The sequence below is a fragment of the Clupea harengus genome, unplaced genomic scaffold, assembly GCF_900700415.2.
Source record: "Clupea harengus unplaced genomic scaffold, Ch_v2.0.2, whole genome shotgun sequence".
Taxonomy (NCBI): domain Eukaryota; kingdom Metazoa; phylum Chordata; class Actinopteri; order Clupeiformes; family Clupeidae; genus Clupea; species Clupea harengus.
The window spans coordinates 159,415-176,594 of record NW_024879593.1 but is presented as its reverse complement, the minus strand read 5'-3'; the positions used below and the strand labels follow the sequence as shown (position 1 = coordinate 176,594).

The window sequence follows — 17,180 nt, the reverse complement described above, 5'->3', positions numbered from 1 at the left end:
TGAAAGTAGTATTATTCCAACTTCAGTGAATGGGTACTGAATCATTTCTGTGAGAAATAGAACAGCACCCGGTCAAAATAATTAAAAGAAAGTCTAACAATAGCTGTGTTCTCTCCCAAATGTGTTTCAGGTATGGATTGTGCTGACAAAAATAATTCTGCCAAGAAGCTTGTCCAAGGTAGGTTGGGTCATTGGACACGTCAAAATCCCCCAACTTTTATGAAAGATTTGTGGAATTGTAATTGCAAAAGGAACTGTTTTTAAAAGAGATTCACGTCATTACTTTATTTATTTTTAAATACATCGTTATAAAAGCATTGTCAATTCAATTGAATATCCCAGGGGTGTCCAAACCTTTTTTTTTTTTTGAGGCTCCATATATACACAGGAAGTTCCAGGAAGTTGAGGAAGACTAAAGAGGGAAAGGGTCTAGGTGTAATTGGATTTACTATTATGCTCATATATCAACCACCTTTTGCCAGAATCAAGGACTGCTCCTTTAAAGCTGCTACTGCTACTAGAAAAGAAATGCTTTTTGTTGCTGTGTTGGTAACCCTAGGTTCATCAATGTAGACCTGATTTAGGTGCGTTAATGCCATGTTGGTACGTTGTATGTTGGTAAGATAATGACCTTGTAGTGTAATGACACAAGAGTTATTTATCCCGCCGCCCGGGGCCAAACTGAGCAATTGGGGGAGAAGGGCCCTGGTAAGAGAAGTGAACATTTGGTGCAAATGAACTTGTACTTTGGCGTGCAAGCATTGTTGCTCATCATGCACAACGCACAGCTCCCCACCACCCCTACTTGCTGGCTTTGGCTCCCTGCAACTTTTTGCATGCCAACATTTTTGATTTTGAATAGAATTTTTGCTTTATGGACCTTTTGTTAATAATTATTTGAACCATTGAGCTCTACTCATCCAATTCATAGAGGACTGTCAACGTTGCATATCTCACCAGCAAAAACAGGTTTATATAAAGATCAAGAAATCGTCTTCTGTTTAACCCCACCAATGGCTCAAATCCTAATGGATTTAACTGTAATTTATGTTGATGGCAGGCCATTTAAAAAAAATAAAAAATTCCCCGCAGACTAGTTTGGACACCCTTGGAATATTTGTGTATTGTGTTAGCAGATTGGTTAATCGTAGGTATGCTCATTGCTTTTTAGCTCGTCTCCCTTTCAAACGGCTCAATCCTGAACTCAAAGGGAACCGGGAAACAAAGAGAGCACGAGGTCCCCCTGTCTCATCCTGCCTTGGAAGTGGGCTTTCTGATGGAGAAAATGATGCGAATGACTCTTCTCCCCCCTTGTGTCATCGACCACCTGTAGTTAATGGACGTGGGCCCCTAGATGGTTTGTTAATAAAAAAAAAGCACCCTGGTTGTCTCCAGCGGTAACAATTGACTTGACGGAAGACTCCAATTCCTCGGACACTGTCCATCAGCGGAAACCACGTGCTGTACCAGAACCCTCCCTCCCACAGATGAGCGCATACCAGGGGTTCTGGATGCTTCACATCCCGTCAATTCACAGTCTTCTGTGCCGACCGTGAAAGAATCAGAGTGATGGTCCTATGGAAAAAAGTGAACCTTCAGGAGAATACAGTCATGGAGGAGAGTAATGCAAGAAGATTCTGAGGTGAATTGAGGCATGAGAGTGGACTGCTATCATCACCTGCCTCGTCTAGCTCTCTGTCCACTGTGGAGAGCTCACCAGAGGCTAACAAATCTGCTCAGCGCACTCCATCATTTATTGAAGTAAGTGGATGTTATATTAAGGTAAAGGGACAGACTTACACTGTGTGGTTTGTTGGTCAGAAGAAATGCTTCTTTATATTTAACATTAGCATTATAGTTATCATCAATCATCGACTTTCAAAATCATGACCGGTCGCTGCCATCAGGTTGTATTTTAATGGGTAGGATTTTGAGTCAGCATTGCAGGCTGAATGGAATCTTCAAATTCAAAGATCTGAATTATATTGGTGGGTGCTATATGAATCTAAATGTGGTCATCTTTTTTTTTTTTTTTAAGGAACCTGATGAGAGTTCAGAGATGAAAAAGGGGAAAAGAAACTCTCTTAAGGTAGGTTGTCAAAGTAGATTCATATGTCCTTCATTCCATGAGGTAAAATCTCCTTAAAGGCTAGTGAAGAGGATTTTTAGTTGCCATGTTTAGACTGTGCCATGTCTCCTAGATCTCGCTTAGACCACTGCAATGCAGACTGACAGGACTGCCAGTATGTATGCTTAATCTTGTTCAGATGGTTGGGCAGAAAAAGGATGCATGTCATACCATACCATAGTTTATCCTGGTCCGTTGGCTCTCTGTGGCTGCAGATAATTCATAGCTCTTTTGCCGACATAAAACATTGCCAACACATCACCCTCCAATTCCAAGCACTCTGTCATGTTTGTGATTCCTTCCTTCTTATGAAGTTGACTCGGCATTAGACATGCAGATGTACCTGACAGCCGCTGCATGGCCTCGGTCTCCCTAAGAGGAGCTCTCGACCTCAACGTGACCTGGTTCTGGTTCTGGGGAGTGACTGGCTGGGAGAGGGGCCCCCAGCTCGCCTGTGCATGTGCTAGTAGCTGCAGGGGCATCAGCGTTAGCTATGGGTGTCTCTGCTATGCTTTTATTGGTATTCTGATTCAGCTTTGTAGAAGTGAATCCAAAATGGGCTAGTATTTAACTTTTTACTTTCTCTTTGACATATTTTCCTATTTCATCAGTACGGAGTCTGTACTTTTAACAGATCGAAGTCAGGGGGAAAAAATCCACTGCTTTTCACGGTTTTCTAAACTTCACATTTGGGTTGTGGACCATTTGCAACGTACGCCACGCAGGTGTTTTATAAATTATATAAACATCTGATGAATTTGCTATGGCATCTCCCTGGACGGACTAACAATGGCTGATCATTGACTTGCATGATTTGGCACAAGGTGCCATTTGGAGAGAGAAAGAGCAGTTTTATAGATGGCACACTTTTGTTGGTGAAGATTTAAATGAGTGATAAGTAGGGTTCAAATGGGCGGAACATTTTCCATAGGAAGTTAAGCTCGGAAAATTTTTGAAAACAATTTGTTTGCAAAAGTTAGCCTATAACAGGGAACTTTAAATGTATTTAAAAAATAAGAACTAGGGAAGCCTAGCTCAGCTGGACCCTGGATCAGTTAAATTGTGATGTCTGCTTTGTGCTGATGGACTGAATGCTGGTAGGCTACAGTAAAATAGGCTACCGTACCCTTTTTTTAACCCCCGGCTTGTATACGGGGGCCCGGCCTTTATTTGTCCGTATCGACCACGCCCTCGGCTACTATCTGAAGCCCGGCCTCTAATTGGATCCCGGTCTTTATTTGAGGATTTACGGTTTGCCTATTAACGATCACCTCCTTATAGCATGCATACTTGAACATATGCTAATTACCAAATGGCATTCCAGCAATTGTGAATCAGTCCGTGGCTATACGAATAACTACTCATACATGTACCAAGGATTCATGAATGAGACTATGTGTAAGCATTGCAAGGGGTGTTCTCTTCTATCTTAGTTGAAGAGTCGTATTTTGGGGTGCAAAGAAGTGGATTTCTGAACACTTTGTCTTCCAGATAAAGGAGGATGAGAGGCAACAACAACGTGCTGAGAGGGAGAGACAGCGCTTGGAGGCCAAAGCTGCGAATGAGAAAAAGAAGCTGGAGGCTCGTAGACTGAAAGAAGAGAAGGAGAAAGAGAGGAAGGAGAGGAAAGAAAAAGAAGAGAGGGAAAAGAGAGAAAAAAGGGAAAAAGAGGAGAAAGAAAAGGCAGAAAAGTTGAAGACCAAGGCAGAGGAACGCAAGTCTAAGCAAGAGTGAGTATCTCTGCTATCTGTGATGGCCTCGTGCACGGTAATGCAGACACATCCCCTCACACAGCATATTCCCATGTTTCTCTGCCCTACATATCTGATTGAGCTTATCATCATTGGTTGTCATCATTAGATTTACACACAATCAAGTGTATTATAGTAACACGCCCCTAAGTTATGCTTGCAGAAGTGATATTAATATTTTCAGTTCAAGGGGGCGGGAGCTGGATTGAAAACCCCATGTACTAAATGTTAATTAGCGTGGTAAGCCTATCCAAATAAAAATGAGTGGAAAAGCTACGACGGAAAAGTCTTAACCTGGTAATGTGCTATTTTTGTCCTTTTTTGTTTCATTACCCCAGGGCAAAACTTGAAGAAAAGCGAAAGAAGGAGGAGGAAAAACGGATGAAAGAGGAGAAGGATGTACGTTAACTTTTGTGATGACTGGACCAGATCCAAATGCATGCGAAGTCACAGTTCTTGCCTTTACAGTTCAAATTAGTCACTGCAAGTGACTCGTATCTGTTTATTTTGGCAATGGATCGTTGGCCTGAAATGGACTACATGTTTACACTTAGTCATGTGCATAATTCCCATGTCTTGCTACAAGCCCTCGAGCATCTGGTGAAAACAGCAACAGCAGCCGTTGTTATTTTACCAGTGTCTGGCTCAACAGAAACGGCCTACTTTTTAAAGGTTGTAAAGAGTAGATTGTCATGGCAATTTCATGATATACATTGAAGCCGTTCTCATCCTTTTTTCAGCTGCACCTGAGTCGATACCTAGATCAGCCTTATAGGAAGTGTGGAGGCCAGTGCCTGTCATGAGCTGCACATTAGGGACCTCTGGTTTCAGGACTTCTAACCAATACAGTTTCACGACATACAGTCTGGGTTTCTTTTCTTCCAGGAGAGTTCATTATAGTAAATAGAAAATGTCCCTCTTTTTTTTCAGAGGCTTAAAGCTGAGAAAGCCGAGATCACACGCTTCTTGCAGAAGCCCAAGGCTCAGCTTGCGCCAAAGGTTAGATTTCATACAGCTTTGGAGTGTTTATATCTCTATATTAAAAACAAATCATCATGGAAATCTGATGAGACCTCTCTCTTTCAGACGCTTGCATCTGCTTGTGGCAAATTTGCTCCATTTGAGATCAAAGAACACATGTGTTTGGCACCATTGTGTCGAGTGCCGTGTGAGAATGCAGTTTTAGACCAGTACCTGGCTAAGCCAGACAGGAGCGCCAGTTGGCTGAAGGAACTGACGAGGAGGAAGCCACGTTGCTCTGGTCCAACCAAACCCAAACCCAAACCCAAACACCAGGATCCAGGAAGGTAGGACATGGCTTAGAGCATCACCACAGATTCACCTAATTCATTTTCCCACTTTCATGAAAGGTTTTTCTGTACAACCCTGACTGTAAACATACATAAATTCTAAACAATAAATAACTTCTGCCCTGGCAAGAAAATAACTGGTTTTGAAAGTAGGACACTTTGAAGTTTATAATTATGTTGACGTGTTGTTGGAAGGAAGGAAAAGATCACGGTGTCGCAGATATATTTGAAAATAATTAGGAATGTAGTTTCACTTTTTCTAACGTTGCGAGATGTGGCCTTTGGGGTTCTGTGTTCTCCAAGTGGCCTTCTAGTTTTCTTTGCTTAGTTTTTTTTTCTTTTGTTCGTCATTTTTGTTGGAAGGCAACAGCGAGAGATTGTGTTTTAGCTAACGGGTGGACTCTACTTGCTCCACCTGGGAGTGCTGGCAATGTAAATGAGACCTCATGTTAGAGTAGCCAGCAGTGGCAAAGCAACGTGTGCAGACTCTACTATGTTGGTTTACGGTCTTCTTATCCTCTTATAAAATGTTCCCACACTTTGTTTCTGTCTAGCTAGCGTTCTCCATGGTCAAGTTGGAGCTGAGATGATTTAGTTTTTAGTTTCCCCTCTCTTCTCCAGCTCCTATTTGCATACAGCACGCTGATAGGCTCCAGGGACATTTTAACAGGCTCCAGAGATGTTCTGTGCGTCTGAATGTACAACGTGTGTGTAATCAGCAGTGCAGTAAATCAAGTTTTGAAAATTATTGGAATTATAGATAATTGACATAATACCACGGTTCACCGGTGAATATTGAACCGTAGGGGGCTTCGTTAGTTCTTCTCATCTCATGCTAAAGACTCATTCCCCATACACTTTAAGGGAGGGGTGTCACAATAACATGTTCATTTTAAAGTTATTAATTATAGAAAGTCATTATAATTTTAAGAAATAATTATGAATTATTTAATTGCAGAACTTAATGAAATGCTCACGCAAAAATCTCTGGAAATCCCCAACGGCCATTTGTAAAATATTTCTAACCATAACTGCATAGCAAACTTTTAGTCAAATGCAGTTTTTTTATATGTATATATTTAAAATAGTATAGTTGAATGAAGTGAAGCAAAGTTATTAGGCCTGGCTTCAGTTGTTAACCAGGAACGAATACTTCTAGGGTATATACAACATTAACATATTTGCAAGCAAGCAATCAGCAACTTAATAAGATACAGCAGTAATAAGACAATAACATTAAAAAAAAAAAACATGGAAAACATACTTTATAAACAAAATGTTTATTTAATCATTTTAAGGTAATTTAAAATATTTATTATTTAAGAATATACAGAGCAATTGAAAATATTATACACTTGACACTACAATATATTTTAATCAGATTTTAATACATTTCACTAGGCCTAGGCCTAATCTCCAAACTCGTAGTTTTCAGCCAAATGCCACGCCGGGAAACAATTCCGCTCTCTAACTAAAAACCTTTTACTCTTACACTCTGGGGCCGTGCAAGCTATATATATATATATATATATACTCTTTGTTTGTTTTTTGTTTTGTTTGTGACTCCTCGTACAATAACATGAGCCATATGAAATAACGACGCATACCGTATTTCCTCGACTATTAACCGCAACATATATAAACATTGTAGTATTTTTGTAGTATTTATTGTAGTATTTTCTGTACTTTAATAAAACGTATTGTGTATTGACCGCACCTGTATATTAACCACAGTTTATTCAACATCACATCACTGCGTCACGTGAAACTAAATGCCATGTAGTTGTGGTGCGAGTGGAATTTGGAAGTTGTATGAAGTAGGGATTGGCATTTCAAGCAAAAATACTACACTCCTTCCCTTCACTCACTCACACAGACACACACACACATACATAAATACCTCATTCCCACTCAGAGAGAAAAACATTTATTTAGTTTTATGGTGTCATTTGAGAACTGACACTAAACATTTATCAATCGTTAATCGATCCCCTGGTGAACTAGTACCATACACAATAATCTTTTGACATGCTGGGGAAGTGGGAAAGTGGGAATCGCAACCAAAATCAAATGTGAGATGATAGAAATTCTGATAATTCCTACTCTGATAGGCTTGATAACTACGGGCCCAGAACTGTCATCTGCAAAGAGTGGGTGAAAATGTATAAATGTAAACTGCTTAAAACTCAGTCATGACTGGTATTAGGGTTCCCAAACTTTTGCATATCCCTCAATCACTATTGAGTTTGTGTCTATTTCTTACATTCATGAAAGAGATTATAATATGGCATTAACATTTATAGGGTCAATGATTTTCCGTAAAAAAAAAAATGCATTTTCCGTTTCACATTTCGTGAATTCCGTTTTTTTCCGTTTCAGCTCATTTGGTTCACCCTGAGGTAGATTGATGGCTTAAAATGAGTGGATAATACGTGCCCTTCTTAGATTGTTGTTTGCCAGCCATCAACAGAACAGAAGACTAAACATTTTTTGTTTTAAATGCGATTGGGAAGACTAGGGCGTGAATGTGGCTTTAGCGGAGGCGTGTGGGTCAACCGTTAAAAAGGGGGGCGTGCCCGGAGCTGAGTTCAGAGCAGACGTGACATTTTCTCAGTGGTTTTGTTCTTAATTAATGTTTGTTCATCGTTGCAATCGTTGTTGTGTTTATTTGAAAGAAATATAGCCTTGCAGTCCAAAATATAGGGGAATTTGGACGATTTGTATGCACAAAATGATGTTTCCGCCTGAAAGTTGCAATTCCGTTTCAAAGGGTTCATTCCGCGAATTCCATCCGTTTTCCGTTATCGCGGAAAATCATTGGCCCTACATTTAAGTCTCATTGTTTAATGTCTGTCTTCTGCAGGGACTCTATTTACTGTTCACTTACCGGTACATTGTTTTAAAAAATGTGTGTGAATAGCTATAATAACACTCTTCTAAACCTTCTGTTCTAATCTCAGTGACGAGCTGGTTGTGGTGAAGGGGCCAAAGACTAATGGTGCGCCTGACCAGCAGTATCGGGCTCGGATGAAGCTCCTGCAGTTCCATGAGAATTACCGGCCTGCTTACTGGGGTACCTGGAGTAAAAAGAGCACATGCATCTCTGCACGCTGCCCCATCCAACAAGACAAGGTAGTCTTAAACAGGATCGCTTAGAGGTAGAATAATGGCTTTGTTGTACGACCAAATGGTGTGTTTGTATTTTTCTGTCTTTTTAAACTGATATGCAGGATTTGTACACTTTCTTCAAGGTGTGTGTTTATAGGAAGCTGGATTTTACATTTATAAATAAAGTTGAAGCAAAAGCAGAAGTTGAAGTGTGAAAGATCTCGCTGTCCTTCGTCGGATGCCCACGCTTGGTTCAAGTTAGCTTGTTCAGGAATAACAGACTTGTAGAAGACGGCTTAGCGAAAGAATGTGTTTTATTCAGTCACTAGCCACGGTCAGCTCGGCGCAGCACGAGCATGCGCTAGGCACGTCTGCTCACGGCTTGGGCTCCTTGCTTCATCTTCTCAAACATTACAGAGAATACAGACATTTTATATTGCAGAATTAACATGAGGTGTAAAGGGGAGGGGATGGGTGTGTCTGGAGGTCAGAGGGGAAAGTCTAGCTTGACTGGGGCTATGGTCAGGTATGGCCATATAGATGCTAATGCCATGTGGCCTCGACCATCCTGTCGTGGCTGTAGACAAAAGCCAGCTAATGTTTCTAGCTCCAAGGCACACAAAAGCCAGGAACCATGTCTGATGGCTCATCAACATAGACAAAAGGCCAGGAGCCACCTTGATGGCTCTAGCTTGTGCTATGCCAACTAGCTTTTGGGGGTTGTTGCAAGTATGTGAAGTTATGAACTTAAATTAGAAAACCACCTAAATCTAACAAGTGCTAACCCTAATTAGAGTGTAGCGCATACATTATTTAGCTCATTTGTCGACAGCTAGCATGTCCTGAGTAGTGCACCTTTTAACAACATGTCTGTGTCATTCTACAGGAGCTTTTTGACTATGAAGTAGACAGCGATGAAGAGTGGGAGGAAGATGAGCCTGGAGAGTCTCTATCACACAGCGAGGGAGTGAGTGCACATCTTGGTCATTCGGTTCACAACTCTACTAATGTTATAACTCATAAGATGAGGGGAAAACCAATTTCTTTTAGAGATTTTGAGAAATAACCAGGTATTATGTGTACAGTAAGTTAGTGTTATGTGGGTATGTCTTGTGCTGTCAGGATTTCTCCTTGTGAGGTGTGAATGTACAAGTTTGTCTACCTACTTATTTTTGCAGGATGATGAGGACGGAGACGGAGAAGATGACAGTGACGATGACGTTTTCTTTGTACCACATGGATACCTGTCAGATGGCGAAGGGGCTCTGGGGGAGGTAAAGTACTATGTCTGAATTTCCCCTCTCTAGACAATATGTTTTATTTATTTATTATTTGTTTGTTTTTCCTCTTCTTTCTGTGGTTGAGAACACACTGGAAATTTGACAACAAGAACAACGCTGTTTGGAGACTTTGGCTTTTGGCGACTTCTGCGAACAGTACATACATTCTGGGCTTCATCCCACACAGAGATTGGTTAAAGGCTCCTATTTTTAGATATTTTTTAGGTCAACATTTGACTAGGGACAAAAACGATTGAAAACTGTCCTGTATTGAGCCAGAATGCTAACAAAAAATGCTAGCCTCTGGGGCACGGTGGTGCAACACAAGCCGATAAGTCCCCCCAGTTACGCGCTTCATTGCCCGCAGGGACACAGGTCCAAGTCTGGCCTGATGTCGTTTCCCGGTCCTCTCCCCACCTCTTCTCCGCCTCACTTCCCGTCATACACTTCACTGTCCTGTCCAAATAAAGGCATAAAATAAAATGCTAGCCTCTGACAGGTTCGTAAATGTTATTAGTAGGGTCTGACAACATGGAACGTCAAGAAAAGAACTTACACAATCAGAAGTAGGCCACTTTGTTTGGGTGGGTGGGTAATTGATCAGAATTCATATTTTGAAAAATGTACATTAGAGTAGTAAAAAAAAAAAAAAAAATGTTTTTCCCGTTTCGGCTCATTTTGTTCACCTTGAGGTAGATTGATAGCTTAAAATGAGTAAATAATATGTGCCACAAGTGACCCAAACCTTCTAAGATTGTTGTTTTTTTTAAATGAATGTTTGTTCATCCTTGCAATCGTTGTTGTGCTTATTTGAAATAAATACAGTCTTGCAGGACAAAATACAGGGGAATTTGGGCGATTTTGATGCACAAAATGGTCGCGGAAAATCGCTGGCCCTAATGTAATTTTCTAAAACATTGTGTTGTGCAGGAAGTGGGAGACCTTGAGAAGCAGAAGTTGCGTCAGAAACTGAAGGCTCGTGAGTGGGATGAGCTGCTTGCTAAGAAGAAGGTGAAGGTGCTGGAGGCTGTTATCACGGGCTGCCTATGGGACGGAGAGAGAGAGAAGGAGTTTTCCCCAACTCAGATGGACATGCTGAAGGCCCATGCCATCGCTGTTCTGGAGCCCCTCCCCAAAGATGAACCCTCCTCACCTGCCAATTCACCTGGGCAGCAGCGTGATGAATGTAAGTCTAGGGGTACCCTTTAAATGTACTATGCAAAGAGATTTGAGTGAGATTTATTTTCTTTATTTTCAAGAAAGTAAAATTTCAATCCAATAAGGTATCAGTCAGAACACTTTGATGTTGGTACGCTTATACAGACTGATTGCTGACTTGGAGACCGTTTCTCTTGTTCATTTTAGTGGCGCTAATTATGGGTTCCATGCTGTGAATAATTACATCTCCTCAGTGCAGCTGTTCCCTCATTTTAGTCAGTCTGTATTTCAGAACAACTCAGTCACCCACAAGAGCAATGTCCTCTGTCCCAGCATAGATGTTTGCTACACAAGCTCCCACATGTTGGATGTGTCATTTAGGGTATGATGCTGACTTCCTTTAAAGAGGTGGAATTTACCTTTGCCGATTTAGATTAACAATCAGTATCGAGTTCCAGATTGTAATGAAAGCTTGACTTGACTTGTTGTGTTTTTGACCAGTTGCTCACCCACATGACTTCCATGTTGAAGCGATTTACATCCAGAAATGAATGAGTGGTGGTGGCCTGTTCAAAATGAATAGTGGCAAAAACAGACCAAATATTTGTTTACTACTGGCAAGAGTACACAGTGTTTTACTAAGACAGCAGTGCTACAAATGTCAGTCATAGACACCTTGTTCCTTAGAGATAGACAAGTAGAAATTGTGAGTGGAAATTTATATATTCTAATAATAATTAGAAATCAAGCCATTTCCAGCAGTAAAATTGGCCAATTAACCTAGGTAGAAAGTAGGGCTAGTTAGACGAAATAGAACCGATATTAAATACCTCCAAGTAATGAACATGCGCTGTGGTGTATTTCCAAAGATGTGCAAGTATGTAAAGATGTTCAATTTCTCCATTGGGTTCCCTTGGTTGAGGAAATTCCGTAAAATTTCGGGAATTTTAAAATCCCAATTCATGGAAAGTTTTGGAAAATTCATGAAATTTGATGATGATGATGTACAGTGTTTCCTCTATGTCTTTTTTTGTCTTCTACTGAATTAGCGCCACTATTGAAACTTCAGTCATTATTATTCATGATGAAACGTACTGTTACATTCCTTAGCAAGCTAGCATTAAAGTTTAATGCTACGGGCCTATTCTGAATGTGTACTAAAACTAGGCTGCAAATGGATTGCATAGGCATTATCATTCAAACATCACTGAGTGCGTGTTTCTAAATATCCTTTCATGAAACTGAATGTCTCCTAGTTGACTCCAGTTGTAAAATCTATAATATTTTTGAAGGTTATGCCATACATCAAATGAGAACCGCACAGCTGCACACGCTTTCAAATTGGCCACCACACCTAGGCCTATCCATGTGAAGAAACGTATGCCGTTACATGTATACTGCCATTACATAAGTGTGTTATGTATCCCTGAATTGATTGATTGATTGATTGATTGATTGATTGAAGCTGAGGCCTTGTAAAAAGAACTTAAAAGGATGGCTAATGTCATTTGAATAGTGTGGCCTTTTTATTTTTTACATTGAGACCCATCTTAGTAGTTCAAACTAAACTTAGTGTTGACAACATTTTGGTTCAGTGGGTTTCTGAATAGTGTATTTGAGACACATGTTTTGGTCTTGCAGTGCTTCCCCAGCTTCTACCGTTGCTGCACGGTAATATCAACAGCAGTAAAGTTATCATCTCCGAGTTCCAGGAGTTTTGTCGTCAGCAGGCAACTTGTGTTGTGAGCAGCCCCCAGGGTTCTGGAGACAGCATTCCCACCAGGTAACAGAAATCAGAGAATACAAACGTTCTGCCATTTTTTTAATTCTATGCTTGCCGTTAAGAAATATTGCTCTTGTCACTACCCACACTTTCACTCAAGTGAAAAAAGCAGGTCTGGTTGCTGTGAAAGTCTTTCTGAGGTGTTTGTGTTTTGGTCTACAGAGTGGGTGTGAAGCGTCTGATAAAGGAGAGTGCGGTGTATGCGAAGCGATCCTGCTTTAGGCGCTGCTGCTGGTATGTCCATGCGGAAGTCCTGGCACGCTTCAGTCTCGAGTCCTTACCTGTGCCCTGTCAGTGGAACTACCTCACACCTGGTGTGCAACAGTGTCGTGAGGATCCCCAGATGCCAATTACTTCACAGGGCAACTCGCCAACTACCCCACAGCCTACTCCCACGCTTTCCTCCAAGAGGAAATCTGCTGGTAGTATGTCAATCAAAAAGTTCATGAAGAAGTCTGTAGACCAGGAACAAGTAAGGGTTTTTTGTCTTCTTTTTTTTAAGCAGATGTTTAGTGTATCCACATTTGACTTTTTTTTTAAATGATTTAGAGAAATGAAAATCAAACTGAAATGTTGGTCAATGTTTCCTCACCCAGACAGCGGTCATGGAGACAGATGGTTTTCAGGCGGACACAGAGGATGAGGAAGAAGACTGTGTCTACATCAATACTGAATCTGGTGAGTTGGTAAGAATTGATTTGAGCTCAAAAGCAGCAGCAGCCTATGCACCTAGTGCCCTCTTCTGTTCAACAAAGATTTGCATCATACAAAATGACAAATTCCATCGGTTTGCCGCAACTTGAAGTCATCCCGAGATCCTTCTGTACACCTCGTAGGTGACTGCATGCAATTTACAAGGGCTTGAAATGCCCCACTTGTCTCCTTCCCATGGGCAGAACGTCCGCCATGCTGCGCTCAGACAGGACACGCAAATGCAGCTGCTGTGTCAGAACCTGAGCACTCCTGCAAGTGTCAGACAGCCTTTTAAAGGATTGCCCTTGTCAATCCACTGGGCAGTGAGGCTCAACATGCTGACGGGGCTTCCGGACAGGATATCCAGGTGTCCGTGGTAAAGCCAATATGAGTGGCATCAGTGAAGAGCTTCTCTACTTTTCAGATACCTGGCCTTGCCTGAACTGCAAAGCGTTGTCTCCGGTCATGTAATGACTGCTAGGCATAGTGTACCGTGGCTCTAAGTACATCAGCCTAAGGAAGCCCACAACTTCTTGAAGCTAAATCCTCCAGAAGCCTCTGAGATGGCACAGAGTACAGCTGACCTCTTTGGACTAAAAGCGGTGAAGAAAGGGCAGCTACCTTTAGCATAGGCTAGCAATTGGCTCTTATTCTTTTCATATTTCAGTTGATGAATAGACATTCAGTATCCGTATGAAGCACAGCTTTAATGACATTTTAGTCCCTGAATAGGGCTAGAACAGCTAGAATGAGCCTTTAACTAAACCTTAGAAGAAACTGTCCAAACAAACCACTGGAAGTTATTCTTTGATCTGTGTAGCTGTCTTTCAGTTTCATAATGATTGAATGGCAGGAAGGAGCCCTCTGGGTTGCTATGCATTCTTTTCCATTTACACATCACAAAGTTCCAAGGTTGATTTTCTGTTGATGATGATGGTGGTGATACCTTAAATATTTTCACAATTTCTTCTGGACTGGTTCCACCAAATTTAACAAATAACTCCTTACGAAGATGATTAACTTATTATTTAGAATATCCAATAAAACATATAAAAAATGGCAACACTGAACTGATTTTTGTCTGACATACCCCAAGATCTTTACCGAGTTGCAGTACTAGAGAAATTAAGTAAAAATGTGAAGTCAAAATTGCCTTAATTTATGATTGGCTGGCTGCTTGAGAAAAAACAGAGAATTAAAATCAAACTATCTGTTCTGTTCCATATTGAATTATACATTGAATTATTTTCCTTGCATCGTATTGCCTTGAATCGCAATGTGTTGAATCAAATTGTGTCGAATCGTACTGTATTTCAATAGGGGTGAATCGTATCACATTAGCAGTTGCTTCATATGTACAGTACCAGTCAAAAGTTTGGACACACCTTTCATTTTTTTGAGAATTATTTTCTTTACTTTTATTATTTTCTACATTGTAGATTAATACTGAAGACATTTAAACTACAAAAGAACACATATGGAATGATGTACTAAACAAAAAAATTGTTATCTACCATGTAGAAAATAATAAAAGTAAAGAAAAAAAACTTCTCAAAAAATGAGAAGGTGTGTCCAAACTTTTGACTGGTACTGTATCTTCATATGCATTGGATCATTGGCAGTGCATCAAGATGTGTATGGCATCGGCCTCAGTGATGGAGATGCTCATCCCTAGTGAACACGGCAGAAATGTTCATGTCTGCCCATAATTCACCTATACGGTTTTTTTATTGTGTGATATCGATGTTGTGCCAAAATCATTATACATCCCTAATACTGTCAAAGTCTGTAGTCTAAGTAGGGGTTAAAGCCCCAACGGTGTCCCAAAATACAAATATTGAACAAGACTGAGGCGAAGAACTCCACTGGTCATTCTTGAAAATGAATCTTGACAAGATAAGAGGCATTTATTAAATGGGAATTTGCATAAAAAGACAAAAAAGAAATGTCACATTGAAAATAACTTTTGAACAGGCTACTTTTATTGGCGGCTCATAGCTTCTTTAAAGGTGCTGTATGCAAGAATCTTAGTTTAAAACGTTCAGAACCAAAAAACGTGAAGAAATGACACTGCCCCTAATATGTTTGGAGTGTGAAGTGTGAAATAATGTAGCTAGCAGCCAGCTAGTCAGATTTGCATATAGCCAGAGATATTCTAGGAGACAAACCACTGATGGGGAAATGAATAGGGAAGTCTGTAACACTAAACATGGTGGCGCTGTCATTGGATGTCCTGTCCTGGATTATCAAGAGCAATCCAGTCGTTGGAAAAGGCATTCTGCGTTACCTGAGCATTCTGTTTATTTCCTTTGCTACCATAGCAACAATAGCACGAAATCTGATGCATGCACAGTGAGCAAGTCAACCCAAAATAGTAGTCTTCGGCCTTATTTGGGCGGTTGATGAACGAATGTTGAATTCAAGTGATGTCCGTTTTCCCATCCTATGTGGAGTTATGGATCATTCCCCAATTCATTTAGATGGAAGTCTGATCTTGGCAGCCATCTTGGTAACACTATTTCAGGCAAAGAAGTGGCAAGACTTGCCTGAAATCCTTTAACATAAATAGAACCAAGTTCTAAGTACTGATTAGCAGCTCGTTTGTACTTGAATGTTTCTGTTTTAATTCCTACATCTAAAAACAAGGACCGATTTCCTATACTGAGAGGATTTGACACTTGGCCACTTACACACTTCAAAATGTAGTTTGACCATAGAATATCTAGAATCCCTGCCGCTCAGGTGGACTTGGTTTTAGTCCTTATCCCTAAAACAATTCCCTATACTCAGGATACCTCTTACATTTTACATCACTTCTGATAACCCTATGGTCACGTTTTAATATCAAGTTCTTGCACACTAATGGCAGTCATGGTGATTTAACGGCTTTGACATACTTCCTACTCAACTACCTGAGTTTTTCATGCTGCTTATACAGTGAACTTTAGAAGATACTTTTCAAGGGCAGGTGTACGTTGAGCTGAAGGTTAATGTAACTGGGTACAGTTTTGCCCCAAGTTATTCATTTTTCTAGGACTTGGGAACTGGGTATTCTCAATTGGGAACAACATAACCAGTGGTGGGAGTGGTAAGATGATTTAAATGGAGAAGTTTGCTGAAAAGATCTGCCGATTCTGTATTCTATCTCAAAATATTGAAGCAGTGATCCCAACTTCAAATGGCAAGTGTAGGTAACTATTTTGGCAGAATTTGTTGCCATGTATTACCAAAATCAGAACCAGTTTAGTTTAGAGGTATTGGTTCATACACTTCAAATTTCCCTCGTTTTTCTTTTCCTTTTGTGCTGAACCATGTCCATTTCCTCTGCAGGATTCCTAACGCAGAATGGCGGCTCAAGCTCACCTCAGCCAGGTGCCCTGGAGCCCATGGAAGTGAGCGCCTCGACTGCATTCCTATTGCCTTGCCCAACTAGTACATGAGGTCCCAGGTACTTGTCTGACCTTAAACCACGACCACTTATCCAACCAAGACCACAGTACGATGGGTGCAGGTCTCTGTAGAGTATTCACAGAATATTGACAGAACTGGGTATAACTGACGCAAGCTGTTTATGATGGAAACACATCAGTATAAACAATTAGCAGGGCTAAAAGCTGTTGTCCGAGAAGCTTAATGTTAGCTTACAGGTGGAGTCTTTAATATTAAGCAGTCGAATTTCCAACTGGACCTAGTATCAGCAGAACACCAGATGTTTGCCTTTTAATGACGTGTTTTTTGTTTTTCCTCTTCACTTCACATGGACACATGTTTGTTTGTGTGTGTGTAATTAAACATAACTGCTATACTTAACTCTGGGTTTAATTGATACTATAATCATACCTTTTGTATGTATTTTTGTATGTTTTTCCCCCTGTTATCACCCTCCCTGGCTTGGGTTTGTGAATCAGTGGTTTTTCTTTGACAGATGATATTAATTTCACAGGCCAGTGTGGTTTTGTACAATTTCCA

The 17,180-nt window shown here is 40.6% G+C and overlaps 1 protein-coding gene across 1 annotated transcript; it reads left to right on the top strand.

Moving 5' to 3' along the window:
• Nucleotides 1-1,647: 1,647 nt before the first annotated feature.
• LOC122129123 (chromatin assembly factor 1 subunit A-like) lies at nucleotides 1,648-17,131 on the top strand. The gene is made up of 14 exons (XM_042704168.1): nucleotides 1,648-1,761; nucleotides 2,039-2,089; nucleotides 3,620-3,858; nucleotides 4,218-4,278; nucleotides 4,810-4,878; nucleotides 4,966-5,186; nucleotides 8,150-8,321; nucleotides 9,184-9,264; nucleotides 9,476-9,571; nucleotides 10,508-10,763; nucleotides 12,377-12,518; nucleotides 12,681-12,990; nucleotides 13,115-13,196; nucleotides 16,542-17,131. Exons 2-14 carry the CDS (start codon nucleotides 2,060-2,062, stop codon nucleotides 16,649-16,651), a joined length of 1,869 nt encoding a protein of 622 aa, XP_042560102.1. The 5' UTR covers nucleotides 1,648-1,761; nucleotides 2,039-2,059; the 3' UTR covers nucleotides 16,652-17,131.
• The last annotated feature ends 49 nt before the right edge of the window (nucleotides 17,132-17,180 follow it).

What these genes read in the sequence shown, in the direction of transcription:
- LOC122129123 (XM_042704168.1), top strand. Translation starts at nt 2,060, where the DNA reads ATGAAAAAGGGGAAAAGAAACTCTCTTAAG. An exon ending in AGGCTCAGCTTGCGCCAAAG is followed by an intron (nt 4,879 to 4,965) that starts GTTAGATTTCAT and finishes TCTCTCTTTCAG; the next exon opens with ACGCTTGCATCTGCTTGTGG. An exon ending in AAACACCAGGATCCAGGAAG is followed by an intron (nt 5,187 to 8,149) that starts GTAGGACATGGC and finishes TTCTAATCTCAG; the next exon opens with TGACGAGCTGGTTGTGGTGA.